The sequence below is a fragment of the Oncorhynchus keta genome, chromosome 21 (assembly GCF_023373465.1).
Source record: "Oncorhynchus keta strain PuntledgeMale-10-30-2019 chromosome 21, Oket_V2, whole genome shotgun sequence".
Lineage (NCBI taxonomy): Eukaryota > Metazoa > Chordata > Actinopteri > Salmoniformes > Salmonidae > Oncorhynchus > Oncorhynchus keta.
Window position 1 is genome coordinate 42535960 of NC_068441.1, and position 19076 is coordinate 42555035.

The following is a 19076-nucleotide window of genomic DNA, read 5'->3' on the forward strand; positions in this document are numbered from 1 at the left end:
AGAAGCTTCTAAACCATTACATAATTTCCTAAGCTGTATAAAGGCAGTGTCAACTTAGTGTATGTACACTTCTGACCCAATGGAATTGTGATACAGTGAATTTTAAGTGAAATAATAAGTCTGTAAACAATTGTTGAAAGATTACTTGTGTCATGCACAAAGTAGATGTCCTAACCGACTTGCCAAAACTGTAGTTTGTTATTAAGGACTGTTATTATTGTCCTGTATGTAAACTTCCGACTTCAACTGTAGTTGTTAGTTTAATCTGTGGGGGGCGACAGTGTCTAGGAGATGGATCCATTTAGCCTCTTTTTGTAGCAAGAAATGGTCAAAATCACCCCTCTCTCATTCCTCTGCATTTTCTCTATAGCCCAGATCTTTAGTTCATTGACGGTGTGTTGGTGCTGAATAAAGTGCCCTGCTAGAGGGTAGTTCTCTCCTTGCATCAAATAGAGCTTTTGTGTTCTGTGATGCATGTTCTCAGTGCGTGTGGTCATCCCGATGTATAATATGGAGCCCGGGCACTGGATAGCGTAGATTACTCTTCAGGGTGATGGGCTATTGGTTTTTGGATTAGGAAATTGATTCTGTTTTTGTGATTGTGTGCATCAGGATCAGTGTGCGCATGGGTAATGGCCTATAGGGATTGGGAGGCAGTGGCGACCTGTCAAACAGGGCTTGCCTGTTTTGCATGTTATTTTGGTGTTAATACGTGTCACATATCAGTTTGCAAACAATGTAAAAAATATATATCTTTGAGGTAATAAAACCACATACAAACAAACATGGTCTCTTTTTTGTTTTCTTGAATAAGCCATCTCCAAAATGCAGATGTTTCAGCCTAGCTCAGTGCTTTCTGTGGTGGTGAGGCAAGCCAGAAGAAATTACGGAGCGTTGAGCTGTGATTGTCTCAGTGTGCTGTCACTCATGGGGACACTAGGTAACCGGCAAGTCTAAGGGTAGAGCTAGACAATTCTAGCCCTTTGGATGCTGCCATAGAGTTACATTAGAAGTGCCCATCCAAGAAGGCTCAAGGTCATTGGCCACAGATAAAATGACGTTAAATCACGTTATATGTACAGTAGGTTTGATTGGACTGATCATGTCAACATCATACTTTCAAAATCTTAGCTAGCAGTTATCATGAATTAAGTCGACAATATACTGGCAAATCCTTTTTAATCCTTGTCATTTGAAGTGAAATAATGAAGAGAAATTATAGATAAAACATATTGGTGCTCGTGGGATTAAGTTTAAAATGATAAACATTCAACATTGGTCATGCTGTCAATGAAGCATGATTTGAGCTGTGCTCAAAACAACTGTTAACTCGGAACTGCGAAAACTTGACTTTAGTGAGTTCAAGACACTGGGAAGTTGGGAATAAACAAGCTCCAACTGGGAAAATGCATGTTGAATGGTCATCCAACTCGTAATTGTAATTCTGGCCTCTTTCTAGAGCTACAACCTGAAGATCAAGGACGTTATCATGATTCAACCTTGTTTTTTTCTCAGTTCCCAGTTGTTTTGAAAGCACCATCAATTCAGAGAATGCCAGACTTTGATGACAAAATTTGCCCACAAGAAGGATCGCCACGCCACCTTCCTGTTCAAGTGAGCACAGTACAAAAAGGTGAGTCCAAAAATGTATTGTACGTTGCTGCAGAAATGATGTAATATGCAAGGGAGATATGTGTACTGTAGCTAAGAAAGTAATACTAAGTTTATGTTGTGTAGTAAGATATTAGTAGCCCATGTGCATCGCCCTAATAAGAAAGAAAGAATTGCAACGTGTAACGTCTGCTTCCAACTCACCCTCAAACACATATATCCCCTGAACGCAGATCACTTTCCAGCCCACACCCTCAAACACATATATCCCCTGAACGCAGATCACTTTCCAGCCCACACCCTCAAACACATATATCCCCTGAACGCAGATCACTTTCCAGCCCACACCCTCAAACACATATATCCCCTGAACGCAGATCACTTTCCAGCCCACACCCTCAAAGACATATATCCCCTGAACGCAGATCACTTTCCAGCCCACACCCTCAAAGACATATATCCCCTGAACGCAGATCACTTTCCAGCCCACACCCTCAGATACCCTGAACGCAGATCACTTTCCAGCCCACACCCTCAGATACCCTGAACGCAGATCACTTTCCAGCCCACACCCTCAAACACATATATCCCCTGAACGCAGATCACTTTCCAGCCCACACCCTCAAAGACATAGATCCCCTGAACGCAGATCACTTTCCAGCCCACACCCTCAAAGACATATATCCCCTGAACGCAGATCACTTTCCAGCCCACACCCTCAGATACCCTGAACGCAGATCACTTTCCAGCCCACACCCTCAAACACATATATCCCCTGAACGCAGATCACTTTCCAGCCCACACCCTCAGATACCCTGAACGCAGATTACTTTCCAGCCCACACCCTCAGATACCCTGAACGCAGATCACTTTCCAGCCCACAACCTCAAACACATATATCCCCTGAACGCAGATCACTTTCCAGCCCACACCCTCAAACACATATATCCCCTGAACGCAGATCACTTTCCAGCCCACACCCTCAGATACCCTGAACGCAGATTACTTTCCAGCCCACACCCTCAGATACCCTGAACGCAGATCACTTTCCAGCCCACAACCTCAAACACATATATCCCCTGAACGCAGATCACTTTCCAGCCCACACCCTCAGATACCCTGAACGCAGATTACTTTCCAGCCCACACCCTCAGATACCCTGAACGCAGATCACTTTCCAGCCCACAACCTCAAACACATATATCCCCTGAACGCAGATCACTTTCCAGCCCACACCCTCAAACACATATATCCCCTGAACGCAGATCACTTTCCAGCCCACAACCTCAAACACATATATCCCCTGAACGCAGATCACTTTCCAGCCCACACCCTCAGATACCCTGAACGCAGATCACTTTCCAGCCCACACCCTCAAACACATATATCCCCTGAACGCAGATCACTTTCCAGCCCACACCCTCAGATACCCTGAACGCAGATCACTTTCCAGCCCACACCCTCAGATACCCTGAACGCAGATCACTTTCCAGCCCACAACCTCAAACACATATATCCCCTGAACGCAGATCACTTTCCAGCCCACACCCTCAGATACCCTGAACGCAGATCACTTTCCAGCCCACACCCTCAAACACATATATCCCCTGAACGCAGATCACTTTCCAGCCCACACCCTCAAACACATATATCCCCTGAACGCAGATCACTTTCCAGCCCACACCCTCAAACACATATATCCCCTGAACGCAGATCACTTTCCAGCCCACAACCTCAAACACATATATCCCCTGAACGCAGATCACTTTCCAGCCCACACCCTCAAACACATATATCCCCTGAACGCAGATCACTTTCCAGCCCACACCCTCAAACACATATATCCCCTGAACGCAGATCACTTTCCAGCCCACAACCTCAAACACATATATCCCCTGAACGCAGATCACTTTCCAGCCCACAACCTCAAACACATATATCCCCTGAACGCAGATCACTTTCCAGCCCACACCCTCAGATACCCTGAACGCAGATCACTTTCCAGCCCACACCCTCAAACACATATATCCCCTGAACGCAGATCACTTTCCAGCCCACACCCTCAGATACCCTGAACGCAGATCACTTTACAGCCCACACCCTCAAACACATATATCCCCTGAACGCAGATCACTTTACAGCCCACACCCTCAGATACCCTGAACGCAGATCACTTTCCAGCTCACCTTCCAGCTCACACTCACAAACACATAGATCCCCTGAACGCAGCTCACTATCCAGATCCAAATCACCTGAACTCTGATCACCTGTTCACACACCTGTTTGTCATTTACACACACTATTTAGTTCAGTTCTTTGCACCCCATCACTGTGGGGTATTGTTTGTTTTGTGACACACGTCTTTTGTAACTCTGGGTTTCCTGTGATTTACTCCTCCTGTGCATGATAGTTTTTGTCTTACTCACTAACGATGCATTTAGCCTATTCCCTGCATGTACTTTAGCCTATCGGATTTCCTGTTATCTACCTATTGCCTGATCTCCCAGACTATGTTACTAGCCTTTTCTCTGTCTGTACTGTTGCCCTTTTGGACCCCCTGTGGATGACCTTCTGCCTGCCCCTGGACCCAGCTACCTGCCTCCTCCTGTGTATGACCTTCTGCCTGCCCCTGGACCCAGCTACCTGCCTCCTCCTGTGTATGACCTTCTGCCTGCCCCTGGACCCAGCTACCTGCCTCCTCCTGTGTATGACCTTCTGCCTGCCCCTGGACCCAGCTACCTGCCTCCTCCTGTGTATGACCTTCTGATGCCCCTGGATCCAGCTACCTGCCTCCTCCTGTGTATGACCTTCTGATGCCCCTGGATCCAGCTACCTGCCTCCTCCTGTGTATGATCTTCTGCCTGCCCCTGGACCCAGCTACCTGCCTCCTCCTGTGGATGACCTTCTGCCTGCCCCTGGACCCAGCTACCTGCCTCCTCCTGTGTATGACCTTCTGCCTGCCCCTGGATCCAGCTACCTGCCTCCTCCTGTGTATGACCTTCTGATGCCCCTGGATCCAGCTACCTGCCTCCTCCTGTGTATGACCTTCTGATGCCCCTGGATCCAGCTACCTGCCTCCTCCTGTGTATGACCTTCTGATGCCCCTGGACCCAGCTACCTGCCTCCTCCTGTGGATGACCTTCTGCCTGCCCCTGGACCCAGCTACCTGCCTCCTCCTGTGTATGACCTTCTGCCTGCCCCTGGATCCAGCTACCTGCCTCCTCCTGTGTATGACCTTCTGATGCCCCTGGATCCAGCTACCTGCCTCCTCTCTGTCTCCCCTCGTGTTCATTACACAACGCTGCTGGGTTTTTCACACTCAACCGGTTCCTGTGTGTATCAAGAATGGTCCACCACCCAAAGGACATCCAGCCAACTTGACACAACTGTGGGAAGCATTGGAGTCAACATGGGCCAGAATCACTGGAACAGTTGACACCTTGTAGAGTCCATTCCCTGACGACTTGAGGCTGCTCTGAGGGCAAAAGGGGGTGCAACTCAATATTAAGGTGTTCCTAATGTTTTGTCCACTCATTGTACAGTCTATGGTCAGCATGCACACTAATATACAAAAACATTTTAAATGCTTGAAAGTGTTGGTCAATGTATGACCAGTAATGTCATTAATATATAACACCTATAAATGTGTTAATGTAACTAGATATGGTGTATTTAAGTCTCTGTATTACTAATTCACTGTGAGGGCTTTCTCTAAATTTCACAGATTACCATGTAGGCCAATTGGGCATAGAAGTAATAGTTACGGACAACAGTAAGGGCAGACATCCATCATGCACAATAATAATGAAGATGATGATATCTTTGGGGAAGTGAGATGCACTATCCAGGTCACTGACTTTTCTTGAAACAGGATTTTGTTAATTCATAGAACAAATATAATTTACAAACTTTTATACTGAGTTAAGTCTTAATAATATATCTTTATTTGATTTCTAAGCTAAAGATATATAAAACAAATGTACAAACTTAAAAATAGTTTTTGACCAACACAAATGACATTGATATACATTTATAGAGTCATTTAAGAAAGAAAATCCGGAGGAAGACTGATCACATAATATTCTGTACAGGAACTCCGATATATTTACATGAGTTATACTTATAAGCAAAAGCTACACTGAACACAAAGCCAGACAGTCATGCTTTATGCTAAAATGTTCAGCAGGTGATGTGAGGTTGACTTTATAACACTGTTACACACATGCACTAAAAACAGTCTATTAGAAATCCATCTACTATTTAAATGTTCTATTATATTTTGGGGTTATTATATTGGCAGTTCCTGTATACTATACAGTGTACAACAAAGAACATGGACAAAATTCAATACACAATCCAGTCTCGTACAAAACCAACCAAGCACAGAACACTCGCCAAATAGGAATGTTTTAGTCCATTTCAAATGTGAAGAACAGTTATTTTTGACGACCACAACCATCAGCAGTGTGTCGACTAATCAGGTTAGCATGCAAAATAATGCAATTATGACTTCATTGAATAATCTAAAAATAGAATCCTCCCTACACACACACACACACGTGGGATTATGACATAATTAAGGCCACATATCCATATCTCTTCCTGAGTCCTAAGACAACTCTTCATACTACTGTCCATCTTATTCTATAGCCAGTGCTTGACTTGGACTGAAATAGGTTCCGGTACTCAGCTCCACAACACTTTTTCGCTAATGTTTTCTAAGAGTAACAGGAGCTCAAGCAGTAGAACATTTGACGTGCCGATACTCAGCTCCGGTGAGCTGCTGTCCAAGTCCAGCACGGGTATTATCTCTAGTTGACTTGCTGTCACAATGCCCCAAATGCTTGATCGTTTCCCTAAAGTTTGGTCTCAAAAGATTCCCTGATGGTTTCTCTCTTCCCAGGGTATCTAAGGGCCACTCCACAATCTTTCCAATATATAGTTAGGTCCAAGCACTCTCCTTAAGCGCTATGTGAAAATGGATCAGTGACATTTGGCACCGACATCAACAAACTATTGTTATGCAATTTACTAACAGAGAAATAAAAAAAAAGTGCAAGAGAAGCCATGTCCGTTGTTGGCACGGTCAAAAATGTTATGGTAAACTAGCACTGTGTAAGAGAGAGTGAATGAATGGAGAGATGGGAACAAAGGTATGTGTGTGCAGTGTATGAGAGAGAGAGAGAGAGAGAGAGAGAGAGTGAGAAAGAGAAAAAGAGAGAGAGAAACAGAGAAAGAAAAAGAGAGAGAGAAATCAAACAAATCACAATAGAAGCTTTAATGCAAAATAAAAACTTTGTTTGAATGATCCCTTCTAACCAGGCATTTCTCAAAGAACAAAGGCATAATAAAAAAGACTAGTACAAAAAATAATGCATTACATGCATTGTAAACAAACTAGCGTAGAGCCTATGAGCCCAGCCAAAACAACAATGAAAATATAGACCCATATCTCAGAAACCAGAGCTGTGGCGGAAAGAAATCATGCATACATTTGCTATGTAAAGCAGCCATTTCCAACTCCCTCAAAACAGGCTGTGGCGAGGGACCACACTTTTGAGAAGAACTTATGCTGAGGCCCCTTCTCTTTCTCTTTCTCTCCTCTTTCCAGAAAAAATGGATGGACTTGATGACCGTGAAGCGTTGATGCGTTCTTTGCTACATCTAAGCACTTTTGTTCAGCGAGCGCAAGCCGAGTCTTTCTGAAATTAAACATGAGCACTCTCCACACATTTTGAAAGATGGAGCAGGTTCTCCCACCATTGACCGACCACTTCATAAATGATTCATTTTTTAATCACTGGGCAAAAGCTAGGAAAAGTTTCAATTTGGAAGGAGGAAATCAAGGACAAGTTTTAAAATTGCTGACTCGGTACTGTACTAATATAATAATAATTTGGTGGGTGCTTATTATTGTCCTATTTTATACATGTGACTTAGACCTGTTTGTGTGAATTGGAAATGTGCTTTTTGCATATCCCTGAGACACCCTTGGAGAGTGGGGTCACAGCCAGGTACATTCAGACCGATGTTTGGGCCAGAAATAACCTGTGCAGGGACATCAGACGACCAGTTGTATGGTGGTTGAAAAGAAACGGAGGTGGGAGAATTTCAAGCTATGCTCCATCTCAAGCCAATTTCAATTTACGACCCTTCCTTTTGAAGATGGAGTCTTTTCTCTGAACAGAAGTACGCAATTTCCAGCTAGCAGGCCCTTGTGACCAAAGTTATTTCAATATTTACACATTCTGTCTCTAAATGTATTTTCTGATCTGAAATATAGCCATCCATAGGTCATCCTAATTAACATATACATTTCAACACGTGGAATATATCAGGAATATATTTTTTCAAGAAGTAACATTCAACTACCTATATACATATAGTGTGGACTGGCATAGCACAATATATTCCCTATTCAATCAACCCCTGGACAAGATGAACCAGTCCTTGCAAAAATGTTGTAAAGATATATAAACGCAATGACTCCAGTTGCTGAGGCTGAGACCACAACTGTCCAGATGCCATATTGTTTCGGTCAGAAATGCCCTGAGTAGACACCAAACATGAAGATACTGTGTTTTTCACTTGTTTTGGATATTAACTGACTTTCTGCAATGTTTATAGTGTCATTATACACATGAAAAATATACATTAGCCAGAGAGGGGTCAAAGTAGAATACTACCATGGCAACCCAAGAGGCCAGTTTGTTGCTGTTTCTGTTTCGGACCACAAGAAGATGCAGGGATGAAACACTCATTGCAGAACTAGAGAGGCATAGGAAAAAAGGTGAACATCGATCTCTCTTTATGTCCATCCAAAAGTCCACAAACTCTTGCTTTTTCTGACGTTTAACTGCGACCGATCCCTGAACCCTTAAATAAGAAATAAGCTAAGGGTTAGGTAAGGGGCTGGCGACCGCGGAGGCAGTTCCAACAGTTCTCGCCCCAAAGGTCACGCTGCATTTGACCCCCGTTGAGCTGTAGAGTCGTTACATCACAGCAGGGGGGCTGTGTCCGCCAGGCAGGACATCGCTACGGCAGTGAGATAAAATAAGAATCAGGAAAATAGCTGACTTCAACATGGAAGGAGCGGTAGTGAAAAAGCTTTCAGTGCTATTGCAGTCTACCCCTCTGACTAGGACAGCAACTGCCTGTGTGTGTGTGTGTGTGTGTGTGTGTGTGTGTGTGTGTGTGTGTGTGTGTGTGTGTGTGTGTGTGTGTGTGTGTGTGTGTGTGTGTGTGTGTGTGTGTGTGTGTGTGTGTGTGTGTGTGTGTGTGTGTGTGTGTGTGTGTGTGTGTGTGTGTGTGTGTGTGTGTGTGTGTGTGTTCATGTGCACACCAACTGCTTCAGTGTGTCTCTTCAGGTATTCGCTGCAACTGCAAATGGTCCAAACCATGGCCCTATGGCCCTAGACCTAAGACCCCCCCCGACCTCTGACTCCACCCCACCCAACCCCCACTTTCAGATGCACAGGTTGTTGAGTCCTAGAGGGGCGGTAGTGGTGGTGGAGGAGGTGGGCAGGGCAGGCTGCGGCTCGATGTCTCTCGTTTTCATGAAACCCAGCAGCTGCTCGGGGATCTCTGCCAACACGTCCTTGGCCAGCCGTGCCATGCTCAGCACCTGGTTGCCCTGGCGGTCAATATAGTCCCGGAACGGCACAAACTGGACTATATCTCGCTCAGCAATGCGCCCCTTAGAGGACACTCTGACCTCATCACCGTCCAGTTCCTCCATCGCTACAGAGCAGAGAGAGAGACAGAGAGTGTCAGAAACAGAGAGAGAGAAAGACAGAGAGCGTCAGAAACAGAGAGAGAGAAAGACAGAGAGCGTCAGAGACAGAGAGAGAGAGACAGAGAGCGTCAGAAACAGAGAGCGTCAGAAACAGAGAGAGAGAGACAGAGAGCGTCAGAGAGAGAGACAGAGAGCGTCAGAGACAGAGAGCGTCAGAGACAGAGAGCGTCAGAGACAGAGAGCGTCAGAGACAGAGAGAGAGCGTCAGAGACAGAGAGAGAGCGTCAGAGACAGAGAGAGAGCGTCAGAGACAGAGAGAGAGCGTCAGAGACAGAGAGAGAGCATCAGAGACAGAGAGAGAGCATCAGAGACAGACAGACAGACAGACAGACAGACAGACAGACAGACAGACAGACAGACAGACAGACAGACAGACAGACAGACAGACAGACAGACAGAAAAAAAGAGAGAGGGAGAGAGGGAGAAAAAAAGAGAGAGAGAGAGGGAGAGAGGGAGAGACATACAGAGTCAGAGAGAGGCAGAGGTAGAGACAGATAGTCAGAGAAAGAGAGAGTCAGAAACAGAGTGAGAGAGACAGAGGGTCAGAGACAGAGAGAGTCCGAGAGAAAGACAGACAGTCAGAGAGATCCAGAGAGAGGCAGAGGCAGAAAGAGACAGACAGATAGTCAGAGAGAGAGTCAGAGAGAAAGACAGACAGTCAGAGAGATCCAGAGAGAGGCAGAGGCAGAAAGAGACAGACAGATAGTCAGAGAGAGAGTCAGAGAGAAAGACAGACAGTCAGAGAGATCCAGAGAGAGGCAGAGGCAGAAAGAGACAGACAGATAGTCAGAGAGAGAGTCAGACAGAGAATCAGAGACAGAGTCAGAGAGAGAGAAAGAGTCAGAGAAAGAGTCAGAGAGAGTCAGTGACAGAGAGAGTCAGAGACCGAGAAAGTCAGAGTTAGAGACAGAGACAGAGGTAGAGAAATGGGACAGCAGTAGGAAGAGAGATGGAATCAGAGTTAGAGACAGAGCTCCAATGTTACACAGAATGTTATAGGTGCTTTTAATGTGTGCTGGATTTGTGGTAAGTATGGCACCATAGGCCACTTTGTTTGCCAAAACCTCAACTAATAAAATAATATTGGGGTAAAGACATAATCATCTAAGTAAACCCCACAAAAAAAACATATTTTAAAAAATGGTCCTCAAACTTCAAACTAACATTATTAGGACTGATTCTAAAGCCACAATGTATACTTTTTATTACATGTTTTTAAAATCATCACTGCATGTCTAATAAATCACTGTGTGTGTTTATTTAATGAAAATAACTCAAATACATTTCAGATCATTTATTTCCCTGAACCTCCTTTTGCCCTTGAAATGCTCAGTCTGACCATGTGGGCATAAGGAAACACATTTGAAGATACACAACCCTGATTGGCTGATAGGATGGTCTAGAGCCCACCTCCTTCCACCCCCTTACCCAGAATAACTGTCATTGGTTTATTACAATCAGATCAGATTGTGACAGCATGATCTGGGAAAAAAAACTCCATCCCACCTGAACAGGCTCCATCCCAATTTCATAGTATTATGGAAATATATTTATTTAATATTTTAAACAGGACAATCACGTTTTTAACTGCACTACCCCTTTAATAATAATCTACAGCATCTATATTAGGAAGTCTTGTCAGAGAACGTACAACTTCCTAATATGGATTCCGTAAAATGTCTAATAGTCTAAACCCCTATAACACCACCTCCACCTTACCGGCCACCCTAGACCCACCTCAGTTTGCATACCTCCCCAACAGGTCCACAGATGACGCTATCACCTCACACTGTACACTGCCCTATCCCATCTGGACAACAACAAAAAAACCTTTGAAAGAATGCTGTTCATTAACTACAGCTCAGCATTCAACACCATAGTACCCTCCAAGCTCATCATCAAGCTGGAGGCCCTGGGTCTCAACCCTGCCCTGTGCAACTGGGTCCTGGACTTTGACGGGCCGCCCCATGGTGGGGAAGGTAGGAAACAACATTTCCACTTCGCTGACCGTCAACACTGGGTCCCCACAAGGGTGTTTACTCAGCCCTCTCCTGTACTCCCTGTTCACCCACAACCGCGTGGCCATGCATGCTCAACTCAATCATCAAGTTTGCAGACGACACAAGATTAGTGGGCTTGATCACCAACAACGACAAGACAGCCTAAGGAGGTGAGGACACATGGAGTGTGGTGTCAGGAAAACAACCTCTCACTCAACGTCAACAAGAAAAAGGAGATGATGGTGGAAAGTTTTAACTTCCTCGGCGTACACATCACAGACAAACTGAAATGGTCCACCCACACAGACAGTGTGGTGAAGAAGGCGAAACAGCACCTCTTCAACCTCAGGAGGCTGAAGAAATTTGGCTTGTCACCCAAAACCCTGAAAAACTTTTACAGATGCACAATCGAGAGCACCCTGTCGGGCTGTAACACAGCCTGGTACGGCAACTGCACCGCCCTCAACCGCAAGGCTCTCCAGAGGGCCCGAGAGCCTGACAAACAGCTTCTATCTCAAGGCCATCAGACTGTTAAACAGCCATCACTAACTCAGAGAGGCTGCTGCCTACATTGAGACCCAATCACTGGACACTTTAATAAATGGATAACTAGTCACTTTAAATAATGCCACTTCAAATAATGTCACTTTAAAATGTTTACATATCTTACATTACTCATATCACATGTATATACTGTATTTTATACCATTTATTGCACCTTGCCTATGCCGCTCGGCCATCGCTCATCCATATACTTACATGTACATATTCTCATTCACCCTTTTAGATTTGTGTGTATTAGGTTGTTGTTGGGGAATTGTTAGATATTACTACACTGACGGAATTAGAAGGACAAGCATTTTGCCCCACTCGCATTAACATCTGCTAACCGTGTGTATTTGACCAATACAATTTGATTTTAACTCAACTCTGGACCTCAAAGCCAGTTCCATTGCATTTTTTCATTGTTCGCCTCTAATAAGGGACTGATTCAGACCTGGGACACCGGGTGTGTGCAATTAATTATCAGGTAGAATACAAAACCAGCAGGCTCCGGACCTTGTAGGGTCAGAGTTGAATAACCTTGGACTACACCATGGATACTGAAATCTGTTTTGGTATTGAGGAATGGGAATGGGTTGGAGACCTATCCAGTGCTTTAACCCATCAGTGGGCATGAAGGAAAGGGAGCAAGTTATACCTATTGGGATGAGATCATGCGGCATGTTTGAAGAGGACTGACTGGGGATATTATAAATGGCACTACAGAGATGACAGATGGCTGTAGGCAGAATATAGTAGTGCAGAGGAAGAGAGGGGGTGAAGGGACAGCAGGAGGGCAGGGAAGGGGGCCAGGTGCCTTGGGTAAACCCAGACATGTGGGGGGCATCCCCTGAGTCACAGGGACTTATACAGAGCCTCCTGCTCCCTTGAACGTCACGCACGCACACACACATACAGACAGAGGGGTGTATACACACATGCACTCTCACACACACTCCGCCTTCTGTTCCCTATGAATGTTACACACATGACACACACAGGTGTGTGTCTGTGTGTACCTATAGGCACAGGGGTGCTTAGTACACACTGATGATGCACACACGTTCACCGCACGCACGTACAGACACACACAGAGACCCACAGAAAAACGGCTTCATCAAAACATGTGGGGGATTTGGAGAGAGGAATGGTGTGATGGAAAAATGTACAGAGAAAGAGAGCGTAAGAGAGGGGAGGATGGTAATAGCAGAAGAGAGAGGAGAGAAGATGGTGCTTCAAGGTCCAATGCAGCCGTATTTATCTCAAAATACAATCATTTCTGTGTAACAATTAATTTTCTTTCTGTTTTCATTTAAAATAGACCAAAAAAAATAGCTTCGTAGCAAAGACCATTTTCTCAAGCAATAATTTAGTTGGACTAACTGGGAAAGTTCAAGTGTGTGTGTGTGTGTGTGTGTGTGTGTGTGTGTGTGTGTGTGTGTGTGTGTGTGTGTGTGTGTGTGTGACAGTCTGTTTGCATAGGCCCCCTGTGGAGAGAGAGTTCCCCAGCTTCCTTCTGACTGAGCTAAAGGAGGATATGAAAGTGTAGATGAATCAAATACCCCTCTTCCTATAGAACATTTAAAGTTAAAGTTAGGAACATTCTCCAACCACCACACACTCTGGAGCAAGCAGTCAACCCACCACACACTCTGAAGCAAGCAGTCAACCCACCACACACTCTGAAGCAAGCAGTCAACCCACCACACACTCTGAAGCAAGCAGTCAACCCACCACACACTCTGAAGCAAGCAGTCAACCCACCACACACTCTGGAGCAAGCAGTCAACCCACCACACACTCTGAAGCAAGCAGTCAACCCACCACACACTCTGGAGCAAGCAGTCAACCCACCACACACTCTGGAGCAAGCAGTCAACCCACCACACACTGAAGCAAGCAGTCAACCCACCACACACTCTGGAGCAAGCAGTCAACCCACCACACACTGAAGCAAGCAGTCAACCCACCACACACTCTGGAGCAAGCAGTCAACTTACCACACACTCTGGAGCAAGCAGTCAACCCCCACACACTCTGGAGCAAGCAGTCAACCCCCCACACACTCTGGAGCAAGCAGTCAACCCACCACACACTGTGAAGCAAGCAGTCAACCTACCACACACTCTGGAGCAAGCAGTCAACCCACCACACACTCTGAAGCAAGCAGTCAACCTACCACACACTCTGGAGCAAGCAGTCAACCCCCCACACACTCTGGAGCAAGCAGTCAACCCACCACACACTCTGGAGCAAGAAGTCAACCCACCACACACTCTGAAGCAAGCAGTCAACCTACCACACACTCTGGAGCAAGCAGTCAACCCCCCACACACTCTGGAGCAAGCAGTCAACCCCCACACACTCTGGAGCAAGCAGTCAACCCACCACACACTCTGAAGCAAGCAGCCAACCCACCACACACTCTGAAGCAAGCAGCCAACCCACCACTCACTCTGAAGCAAGCAGTCAACCCACCACACACTCTGGAGCAAGCAGTCAACCTACCACACACTCTGGAGCAAGCAGTCAACCCACCACACACTCTGAAGCAAGCAGTCAACCCACCACACACTCTGAAGCAAGCAGTCAACCCACCACACACTCTGAAGCAAGCAGTCAACCCACCACACACTCTGAAGCAAGCAGTCAACCCACCACACACTCTGGAGCAAGCAGTCAACCCACCACACACCCTGAAGCAAGCAGTCAACTCACCACACACCCTGAAGCAAGCAGTCAACTCACCACACACCCTGAAGCAAGCAGTCAACTCACCACACACTGGAGCAAGCAGTCAACCCCCCACACACTCTGAAGCAAGCAGTCAACCTACCACACACTGAAGCTAGCAGTCAACCCACCACACACTCTGAAGCAACCAGTCAACCCACCACACACTCTGAAGCAAGCAGTCAACCCACCACACACTCTGGAGCAAGCAGTCAACTCACCACACACCCTGAAGCAAGCAGTCAACTCACCACACACCCTGAAGCAAGCAGTCAACTCACCACACACTCTGGAGCAAGCAGTCAACCCACCACACACTCTGAAGCAAGCAGTCAACCCACCACACACTCTGAAGCAAGCAGTCAACCCACCACACACTCTGGAGCAAGCAGTCAACCCACCACACACTCTGAAGCAAGCAGTCAACCCACCACACACTCTGAAGCAAGCAGCCAACCCACCACTCACTCTGAAGCAAGCAGTCAACCCACCACACACTCTGAAGCAAGCAGTCAACCCACCACACACTCTGAAGCAAGCAGTCAACCCACCACACACTCTGAAGCAAGCAGTCAACCCACCACACACTCTGAAGCAAGCAGTCAACCCACCACACACTCTTGAGCAAGCAGTCAACCCACCACACACTCTGAAGCAAGCAGTCAACCCACCACACACTCTGAAGCAAGCAGTCAACTCACCACACACCCTGAAGCAAGCAGTCAACTCACCACACACCCTGAAGCAAGCAGTCAACTCACCACACACCCTGAAGCAAGCAGTCAACCCCCCACACACTCTGGAGCAAGCAGTCAACCCACCACACATTAAACTCTAGCGGTTTAATTTATACGCTTTTAAATACACATTCCCCAACTCTCTCTCTCCTTTTTCTGTCACGCACGCACACGCACAACTACGGCAGCCACCCCTGATCCCTCGTACTGCCCTGTGTAGTGTCTAATAGGTCCCTCAGAGATCTATCTCCCTTGTCGTTAGGCATGACTCATTTCCCCTCTCCTTTTCCCTTCCCCAACTACCACCAGTAGTTTTTTAATAATTAAAATCACTTAGCTTTTGGAATATTTGGCATATTTACTTTGCGAGAGTCTCCGCTTTGTGTTGCTTCTCTGAAGATCTCAGCTGTCCAACACAACTCTTTCTCACTTTGCTAGGAAGACACAAGCTTAATTTCAAATTGCACCATATTCCCTATTTAGTCCACTACTTTTGACAGGCAAAAGGGAGGCATCCACAATCCCGTTCTACCAAGTGCCATTTCAGGATTTCCCTTGGCCAGGCCGTTGTGCACTTGCTGCGGTGTCATCATTACCCAGGGATAAAAATGAGCATGGTAGGTAGAGAAGGATATCACCCCAACAGAATTAGCTCCTGCTGCATATTACTGTTAGCAAAACAAAATGGTACCACGAGTAAACAATGTGAGTGAATGGATTGTTTACATTGTAATATTCTTCTTCTATGCCATTAGCCTTCTGAGCTAAAGCCAGGTGACCAAGGTAACAGAGCCAAAGTCTGACCCATCGGGCGCGTGTTCATTAGGCACCATACAGAAGAAATGGACTGAAAACAGGGAGGGACGACATGAACATTGCTCATTTCGTATTCGATTGCAAGACATTTTAAAACGTTTTCCATGGCCTGCCCTACGGAATACGATCCAGGAGTCACTCACTCTGAGTTCCCATCCACTGAGAGACATGACACAGGAGTCACAACCTGTTACCAATGAGGCTAATGCAATGCTAATGATTCTTTGGGATGGGGAGAAGGAATGAACACTCCACTCTTCCTGGACAGCTACTAATAACGTAAGTTTTACTCCGCCCAATGCACCTTGGGCGTGCAGGCTTTTGTTCCAACCCTGCTATAAGACTCATGCTGCTCGTCAGGATCAAATCAGGTGTGTTAGAAGAGTATAACAGATCCAAAGCAAAAGCCCAGCTCTACAGGAGGAGGGATGGGTATCCTCGCTGTAGCTCCAAGGCAGTGGGAGAGCGAGGAGGGGATTCACCAGTTCCTAAAACCTTTGAGAAGGAGATTGCAGTAAGTGTTGTTTTGTTACCTACCCTGCTGATCTTTAGTGCACTTCACAGGCTGTGAAGCCTCTGATCAGAAGCTGTGAACCTTGAATGGCTTTTTTGACAGTGGAGCTAGCTACTTTGGGCGTGCGCACACACACATGCCGGATGCACATGCGCACACACACCCACTTACCGTCAAACTCAGCAGGGCCTACTCCCACTATGATGATAGACATGGGCAGAGCGGCAGCCTGTGAGAAAGGGGATAACACACAAAGGTGATGTGTGAGGTATATGTGCCCCCCCCCGTGCACACACACACACACACACGATAAGCACTCACATTGACCACAGCCTCCTTGGTCTGCACCATGTCTGAGATGACTCCGTCTGTGATCATCAACAGCACAAAGTACTGGGATCCGTCAGTTACATCCTCAGCACACCTGCATAGAGCAACACACCACAGGATGAAACCTCAGCTTCTGTGTCTACTGTATGTGAGAAGGTGTAGGTGTGTGTGCTTGCGTGCGTATGTGTATGATGTCTGTGTGTGTGTGTGTGTGTGTGTGTGTGTGTGTGTGTGTGTGTGTGTGTGTGTGTGTGTGTGTGTGTGTGTGTGTGTGTGTGTGTGTGTGTGTGTGTGTGTGTGTGTGTGTGTGTGTGTGTGTGTAAGAGAGAGACTTTCTTCTGTCTTCTGGTTTTCTGTAGTTATAGCACAACTTTTTGAGTACCGTTACACTAAACTGAGCTCCATTGTCAGTCATTATGTTGTCTAAACCTACACGTTCTTACATCACAATTAGACGTTCATCCACGTTTCTCAAAAGTCAGATTTCAAAGTTGTTCCAAACGTCCAACTTCAAAGAGTTTAAGGTTAAGTTTAGGCATAAACTTCACATTTTTAAGGTTGGTTTTAAGTTTAGGCATTAAATCTGAATTCTTAAGGTAAGGGTTAAGGTTTGGAATAGGCATAAAACAACCATTTTCAAAAACAACTTTCTAAGTGACAGAAATGTTGTGTTGTCTAGACTGTTGATATAGAAGTGTTGTGTTTTGTCGAGAATTTTCACATACTGTAAAACGTAAAAATCTCAAATAGCTGTCTGTCCCTTTTAATAGCTGGGAGTCAGCACAGATTTCAGCAAATACATTTATATTTCAAATAAACGGAAGGTCTAAATAAATTGTTGAAGAGGAATCAGTGAACACCATAAAGAAGAGCAACATCATTATATGAGACAGCAGTCTGGTTTGACATGGTCAAACATTGAATACTGAAGTCTATGTGCTGTGATATCGATGCAACTACAAGAATACAATGCGCAATAGAGTATCACAGTATGATTCATAATACCCATAAAACCTAACTGTCAAACAGGGAAATGGTTCCAATTGTTTTTGCACCATTCACTTTTCCTATAGGGGACTTTAGAAACACTTCAAATAAGGGCTGTGTTTCATGTAAGCTACCCTGGCATGACTTTTGATAACCGTGTTAATATCTCTAGGACAAGGTGAATTTTATCAATATATTTGCCTGTATTTACCCCCTAAAATGAAATGCTAATTAGCTGCTAATGTGGCTATAATAAAGAACTACAAATGCCCTGATGATCTGGATGAGATAAGAAGGTAGGAATCACCGGATTAACTAATGTTAGCTTAATGTAGTAATGAATAAATTGGCTACAATTCTTTACATTTACAATTGTGTTAACTGTCTTGTGCAAGTTTAAAATTGACACCATACCTGTTAGCAAAGGTGTCAGCTAGAAATTAGTTTGCAGGGATTTGTAGTTTTACATATCAACTTTGATAGTAGGTAGCATTTTTGACTCAGAGTAAATAGAGACGAATATATAGACAAAAGTCGCCTTGTCCGGGCCTCCCAAGTTGCGCAGCGGTCTAAGGCACTGCATCGCAGTGTTGCAGTGTCACTAAAACCTCTTGGCTCATCTCGCTCTAGCGACTCCTTGTGGTGGGCCGGGCGCCTGCTAGCTGAACCCAGCCATCAGTTAAACAGTGTTTCCTTCGACACATTGGTGCGGCTGGCTTCCGGGTTAAGTGAGCGGGTGTTAAGAAGTGTTTCCTGCGACACATTGGTGCGGCTGGCTTCCGGGTTAAGTGAGCGGGTGTTAAGAAGTGTTTTTCCTTCGACACATTGGTGCGGCTGGCTTCCGGGTTAAGTGAGCGGGTGTTAAGAAGTGTTTCCTGCGACACATTGGTGCGGCTGGCTTCCGGGTTAAGTGAGCGGGTGTTAAGTGTTTCCTTCGACACATTGGTGCGGCTGGCTTCCGGGTTAAGTGAGCAGGTGTTAAGAAGTGTTTCCTGCGACACATTGGTGCG

General features: G+C 45.7%; 1 protein-coding gene across 2 annotated transcripts in view; it reads right to left on the bottom strand.

Moving 5' to 3' along the window:
• Positions 1-9050: 9050 nt before the first annotated feature.
• The window catches only part of LOC118399710 (copine-9-like), a 164048-nt gene continuing 154022 nt past the window's right edge, over positions 9051-19076 (bottom strand). For both annotated transcript variants that reach the window (XM_052473955.1, XM_052473956.1), the window contains 3 exons: positions 17071-17173; positions 16921-16978; positions 9051-9351 (listed from right to left, as the gene is read on the bottom strand). In XM_052473955.1, coding sequence (XP_052329915.1) covers positions 9077-9351; positions 16921-16978; positions 17071-17173 — 436 coding nt within the window. In that variant the 3' untranslated portion in view covers positions 9051-9076. The remainder of the gene's footprint in view (positions 9352-16920; positions 16979-17070; positions 17174-19076) is intronic.